Source organism: Penaeus chinensis, chromosome 19 (genome assembly GCF_019202785.1).
Source record: "Penaeus chinensis breed Huanghai No. 1 chromosome 19, ASM1920278v2, whole genome shotgun sequence".
In the NCBI taxonomy this organism is placed as follows: domain Eukaryota; kingdom Metazoa; phylum Arthropoda; class Malacostraca; order Decapoda; family Penaeidae; genus Penaeus; species Penaeus chinensis.
This window is the reverse complement of record NC_061837.1, coordinates 2,903,714-2,911,213: the sequence shown is the minus strand read 5'-3', so window position 1 is coordinate 2,911,213 and position 7,500 is coordinate 2,903,714. Positions and strand designations below refer to the sequence as shown.

Here is a 7,500-nt window from a genome sequence, read left to right as displayed (position 1 = left end):
TTGTTTCCTCTTTAGTTCTAGTATCTTTCTATATATCTATAACATGTATATATATATATTTCTTTTTTATCATAGTCACCATACCTTCCTTTAAATATTATCTCTCATGTGTACATTTTTGCCTAATTTATGCACGATATGTTAAACTTTATCATGTGTTTCCATATGAAGCCATGGATACTGTATCGATATATATATATACATATATATATATATATATATATATATATATACAATGCAAGGTTTCTTCAAGCACACTTTTCCAGTATATACAGCCTACACGTTCCACGCTTGTCACTTTCAACACTGAGATAATCTTTGATATAATTGATCGTAAGTTTACCTACAGTGTTGTCACACTTCCGTGTCATAAAGAACAGAAACAAGGTAAAACGATACAATATATTTCAGCTGCAAATTTCAGTCCTTTTGACTCTGAAATTTGTATCATAAGCCTAGACTGGAGCGATAAGTCTTCAACTAAATTTTGATCTAATGGGGTGTCAAATTTCCTATATAATTTAGCGAGATGACCTGAAATACTCTGGAGAATATTATGACCCAGATAACAGTATGGCAACGCTGTGATTGGCAAGATAAGCCTTATCAGGAGCCGTATCGTCAGGTGACACTTGGCATCAATTCCATAATATATGATGTTCGAAACGCAAATGCAAAATTCATTTCATTAATAATATTTGTTGTTTTTAGTATTACGTATATATACTGTGTATTTAAGTCATATTTGTTGTTGTTAACTATGAGTAATATTAATATTATTATTGTCATTATTACCATTATTTTTTATAATTCTTACTATCACTGTTATGATAAAGATTATTGCCATCGCTATCTGTTTTATATTATCACAATTATCATAATTGGTATTACTGTTTACACAATTATAATTATTACCACAATTAGTAATATAATTACCGTAATAATAATAATAATAATAATAATAATAATAATGATAATAATAATAATGGGAAAACAGTTACAACGAAAAATAATGTTAAGCTTTAGACAGACAGATGCCACTTAACTGCTACGTCGATATATTTTATCTATTTTCTTTTATTTACTTATTTTTCTATTTTAGTATTATTTTTTATGTTTTGATTACATCTATATAGAACTGTTTATAGCTTCATAATGTCAACAGAATGGCTCATGTTTCTAAATGTTTCTTCACTTTACCAGTCTAAAAACTCTGATATAATGTTTTGTAGACGTTCAATATATTTATTTTTCGTTGTGATTCATGTTTTCTTACGAAATATTCGAGATTAAATTGTGAATAGAAAAAATAATAATTTTATCACATTCCAAATATTTATCGTTTGAATATTTGCAGAGCACACACACACACGCACACACACAGACACACACACACACACACAGACACACACACACACACACACACACACACACAAACACACACACACTCAAACACACGCACACACACATACACCTAATTTCCTTGAATTCCGAGATTTTTACCTTCTAACACTACTAAAGTTGCTAATATCGTTAAATTAGACACCTCATTTATGAATAGTTTTATCAACAGTCCAAATAGCAATAAAATATCCCCCCAAAAATAGATATTTCCGAAAATCAAAGAAAACGTAAAATAGATCAGATAGGTAGGACGATAATAATAATGAAAATTGCCTCATCTATGTATAAAGACAAAGTTTAAGCACACTGTCAAAGAGATAAAAACACAAATAAAATGAAAATAAATATACGAGAGAAAAAAAAAAACCCAGATAAAGCTGGTGTCACGTTTTATTGCCTTATCACGTCGATAAAACCAGGAAATGGAGATAAAGTCATAATTAGCGTTTATCGAGAGATATGGTGGTATTGACGTCAGAGTCAGTATTGTTATTAATGTTATTTATATGTAGTAACTATTGTTTTTTTGTTTGTTTGTTTGTTTTTAAAAAGGTTTTTTTTTTTGTTCTTTGTTATAATTCTTTTGTTTGTTTGTTTGTTTTGTTTTGATAAAAAAAAATGTGTTTTTGTTTTTTATATAATTGTCCTTTTTTTCGGGGGGGAGGGAGCATCTTGTATTTTTTTTTTTTTTTATTATAAACGATGTGCAAATTGTATTTTCGTTGTACATTATAGTCGTACTAGTCTCGTATTAGCTAAGTTTTTTATTGTTTCAGTAAAAGATTATTATCATTGTTTTTTTATTTTATATTATCATTGCGAATTTTGTTGCAAATGTTTTATTTTGGTGTAAATCGTTATTACAACATTATATAAAAAAAAATGATATTTGATATTACGCTATGTTAAACTTTTATGCAGTATAATGTATGATTTTACTATTTGTCTATTTTCTTTATTCAATTATATTTATTTACTTACTTATTAATTTAGTTTTTAAACATAAGACGTCTTCTTTGCCCGCATTTGACACTCATTTTCAAATCTCTTTCTCTTTTTTCATATATTTTGACTATATCACCTTAAATGAACACCATTTTCAATTGATAATTATCGCCATTAGTTATTCTTGATAATTATCATTAGTTATTCTTGATAATTATCATTAGTTATTCTTGATAATTATCATTAGTTATACCTGTCCACTATTCACTGACACTTTCTTTTGACAAAATCCGCCATGCGAAAATTTAGGAATTGAGAAATTCTTTTGCTTTAATTCCGCTTCTTTTAATTATAATAATAATGATGATGATAATATTGATATTATCATAACTGAAAAGTACAGTTTATTGTTATTATTATTATGATTATTACAATGATTATCAGAATCAATAATGTTATTATTATCACTACAAGTATTATTAGTAGTAGTAGAAATAAGATTATTATCCTTTTTATATCTTTATTTGACAATTGATTTATAATTGTTCTTCTCTATACTTTATACTCTACTGTCCGTTTCCAGTCAGCTTTACAACAGTTATATAAAAAAAAAAAAAATTTATCCTTTATAAAATGAGTTATTTTCAGTATACCTTCGTTATGTAATCCAACCGGGTTTATGGCACCTTTATAGGCCTATTCTCCTTAATGCATTGATGACATAATATTTAATTGTTACTTATACCTCTTATTCAAGTGAATGTAGGAATCTCTGGTCACGTTTAAAACTTTTGCATATTTCTCTTCCTCGTTTTTAGCCTTCAATTTATCACTTTTCGGCGAGTCTCAACGGCGCCTCGTGAGATCTGTATATTCTTGTAGTTTGTCTTTCATTTCCTAGATTTGGTGGCATATTATCGGGGTTTTTTTTAGGTAATTTTTGAGTTCTTTAAGAATGAGTGAGAGTCAGTGTGTGTGTGTGTGTGTGATTTCTTCTCCTCCTCCTTCTTCTTCTCCTTCTTCTTCTTCTTCTACTTTTTTTTCTTCTTCTTCTTCTTCTCCTTCTCCTTCTCCTTCTCCTTCTCCTTCTCCTTCTCCTTCCTCTTCTTCTCCTTCTTCTCTTTCTTCTTCTTCTTCTTCTTCTTCCTTCTCCTTATTCTCCTTCTTCTTCTTCTTCGAATCGCAGTTTCAATATGGCAATGTTGCTGATATAAATCGTCAATCCAAAAGGGTATTGGGTAACGAACTATCGTAATCTTATCGTGAATATATCAGTCACAGTGACTCCCTCGCTTAGATCCCCCCCTCTCTCTCCCTTCTCTATTACCCCACTCCCTCTCCCTCTTTGTTCTTATCAGGCACCCTCCCCCCCTCCTCCTCCTCCCTACCCCCCCTTTCTCCTCCCCCCCTCCTCCTCCTCCTCCTCCCCCTCCTCCTCCTCCCTACCCCCCCTTTCCCCTCCTCCTCCTCCTCCTCCCTACCCTCCCTTTCCCCTCCCCGCTATATCTCCCTGTAATTCCGCGCCACCAGTGTCTTTGTGTATTGCGGGTCTGGCCTGTGGAAGATTTTCCTTCATTTTTCGAGGATGAACTACGGTCCTGGATCCTAGAGAGGGAGCTTAGAGGTCGTGGCGTTTAGTTTGTAAGGTACTCTGTCCGTGTGCGTGTGGCTAAGTCCATCCCCCTCCTCCTCTCTCCCCGTTTCAAGACAGAAAAAGGCAGAATATGAGTGAACGCGAGACGGAGTGAAACCGCCATTTTGTAATTCGTCGCGTGTTCCTTATTTTCCCGAAAACGACTCGGGACTGACAATGTTTTGCTTCAGACTCGACAAAGTGTGGTGATTGAAGGATAAAATATATTTTAAAAAAAGGGGGAAATAACATATATAGTATAAAAGATGGCCAAAGAATATTATCTCCTGCTCTTAATGGGGATGGTAGGAGTTCATTGCACAACAGAAGGGACTCTGCAATGGCAACCTGCAGGATTACCCATTGTGCAGGATCTGAAAGGACCTCGCAACACACCCTTAGGAAGCGTGTCTGTGACGGAAGCGAAGACCAGTCGCCAAGAGGAGGCCGATTTATATGGAAATTCTACGGATAAAACAAAAGGTGAGGAAATATGCCGTTATTTATTTATTCTGTTTTTTTTTTTTTTTCTCATTTATTTATCTATTATTTATTTTTTTCTTATTCATTTATTTATTTTTTCTTATTTATTTATTTATTATCATTTAATTTTTGTTCTATGGATAAAAGCAAAGGTGAGAAAAAATATATATCTATATCGTTTTTTTCGTTCTTTCTTTACATTTAGGCTCCCTAAATTTCTTTACTTTTGCTTCTAAATTCATAATACATGTTATTCTTTTCTTTTTTGTTATTTTCCTGGTGCTCTCCAACGTTCTAGTTATAGATATTATCACTGTGGTTATCGATATCACGTGACTTAGCGAGCGAATGTATAATTAGGTAACGTGTCCCTCTAACTCTTGTATAAAGGCGTTAGTCACTCTAACTAATCTAAATAGCTTTATCAATATATACTTTTTGTGATTGAATTAAGTCGTAGAGGCATTTTTTTTTTTAATTTTATACTCGGGGTGTCTATGTTATTCGCAAAGAAAAGGTGGATGAGAGGGAGCTGATGCCATGTTCGAATGCGTTTCGTGCTGTTGTTGGCGAGGGCTTGGGCTTGGTTGCTGATAATTGTAATGATAGTAACCATGAGGATGATGGTGTGTGTGTATATAATAATGATAAAACTCATTGTTATTATCATTATTTTTATTATTATTATCATTATTATTGTTATCATTATTATTATCATCATTATTATGATAACATTATAATTTTATTTTTATTATTACTATCATTATTACTATTATCATTATCATCACTATAGTAACAACAATGTTAATAATAATAATGATAATATTATCACAACCACAAGTGTTATTGTTGTTATTATCATCATTATTATAGTTTATAGTTTTCTCTTTTTAATAACATCATTATCATCATTGTTGTTATTATCATCATTATTATAGTTTATAGTTTTCTCTTTTAATAACATCATTATCATCATTATTACTATTATAGATTTTATTGTCATTTATTAGTAGTAGTAGTTTTAGTAGTAATAGTAATAGTAGTATTAGTAGTATCACTAGGTTTGTTGTTATTATTACTATTATTGGTTTACTTTTATCATTATTATCATCATCACTATATTAATAATAATAATAATTATTATTGTTATTTTATTACTATTGATATTATTGTTATTGTTATTATTATTATTATTATTATTGTTGTTATTATTATTATTAGTGTTAATATTATCATCATCATTATTATTGTTATTATTATTATTATCATTATTATTGTTATTATTAGTAGTATCATTATTGTTATTATTATTATTATTATTATTATTATTATTATTATTATTATTATTATTATTATTATGATTATTACTATTATTACTATTTTTTCTTAATATTATCATCATCATTATCTTTACCATTATTATTATCATAACTATTACTATTATCACAAATATTATTATCATTGTTATTGTTATTATTATTACTATTATTTTTACTACTACTGGTCCTAGTTCTACTACTACTGTTACTACTATATTTTTATATTATTACTATTATCATTTTCAGTATCACTATTATTATAATTATCATTATCAATGTTATTATTGTTATTATTATTATTATTATTATTATTATTATTATTATTATTACTATTATTATTATTATTATTATTATTATTATTATTATTATTATTTACATTAAAATGATAATGACAATTATCATCATTATCGTCATAATTGTTATTGTTATTATTATCAATGTAATTAATATCATCACCATTATTTTCATTGTTGTTATTGTTGGTGTTGTTAGTAATGTTAAACTTATAATTATCATTATTATAACTGTTATTATTATCATTATTATTATTATCATTATTATTATTATTATTATTATTATTGTTATTATTATTTTCATCATTATTATTAATTTGTTATTAGTAGTTGTTGTAGTAGTAGTATAATTATCATTATGATAATGATAATGATGATGGTGAAGATTAATATTATTATTATTACTATTATTATTATCACCATTATTATTACCATTATTATTATCATTATTATTATTATTATTATTATTATTATTATTATTATTATTATTACAATTATTATTATTATTACCATTATTATTAATATTAATAATAATATTATTATAATAATGACCATTACTTTTACTACTACTACTACCATCATTATGATTATCATTATTTTTACCATCACTATCATCACCATCACCACCACCATCATCCTCACAACCATCACCATCACCACCACCATCTTCACCACCACCATCACCACTACCATCCTCACCACCACCACCATCCTCACCATCACCACCACCATCCTCACCATCACCACCACCATCCTCACCACCTCCATCACCACCACCATCCTTACCACCACCACCACCATCCTCACCACCATCACCACCACTACCCCCCCCCCTCCTCACCATCACCACCACTAACCCCCCCCCTCCTCACCATCACCACCACTAACCCCCCCCCCTCCTCCTCACCATCACCACCACTAACCCCCCCCCCTCCTCCTCACCATCACCACCACTAACCCCCCCCCCTCCTCCTCACCATCACCACCACTAACCCCCTCCCCCTTCCTCCTCCTCCTCTTCAGTGAAGCTCCCCAGCCTTCCGTGCAGTACCAACAGCGACTGTTCACGCTGGAGTGACCCCCTGCTGGTGTGCGTGGAGGAACAGTGTACGTGTCGGTCTCCTTACTGTTGGGTGTACCATCTGGAGAGCTCGGGATGGACGTCGCGCTATATTTTCAGCTGCGGGACGTGTGGTAAGGAGGTTGTGAGGAAGTTGTGAGGAAGTTGGTGGGGAAGGAAGTGAAGTGAGGGAGTTGTGTGTTGTAAGAGAGTTGTGAGGAAGTTGTGAGGAAGTTGGAGAGTTGGAAGTTGTTAATAAGTTTTCAGTCAGGAGTTGTTAATAAGTTTTAAGTGAGTTGTTAATAAGCTTTAAATGAGGAAGTTGTTGGAAGTTGGAAATAAACTGTTGTAGGTGTATGTCGT

The 7,500-nt window shown here is 31.0% G+C and overlaps 2 protein-coding genes across 2 annotated transcripts in view; one reads left to right on the top strand and one right to left on the bottom strand.

The window, feature by feature from the left end:
• LOC125035246 overlaps window positions 1-281 on the bottom strand; it is a 26,583-nt gene extending 26,302 nt beyond the window's left edge. Inside the window, exon 1 of the mRNA XM_047627512.1 lies at window positions 1-281. This exon is cut by the window's left edge and continues 131 nt beyond it. The gene's annotated coding sequence lies outside the window, so the exon portion shown is untranslated.
• Window positions 282-3,874: 3,593 nt separating this feature from the next.
• Window positions 3,875-7,500, top strand: part of LOC125035185 — a 14,371-nt gene continuing 10,745 nt past the window's right edge. Inside the window, exons 1-2 of the mRNA XM_047627414.1 lie at window positions 3,875-4,465; window positions 7,101-7,271. Of these exons, the coding sequence (XP_047483370.1) occupies window positions 4,249-4,465; window positions 7,101-7,271 (388 nt within the window). The 5' untranslated portion in view covers window positions 3,875-4,248. The remainder of the gene's footprint in view (window positions 4,466-7,100; window positions 7,272-7,500) is intronic.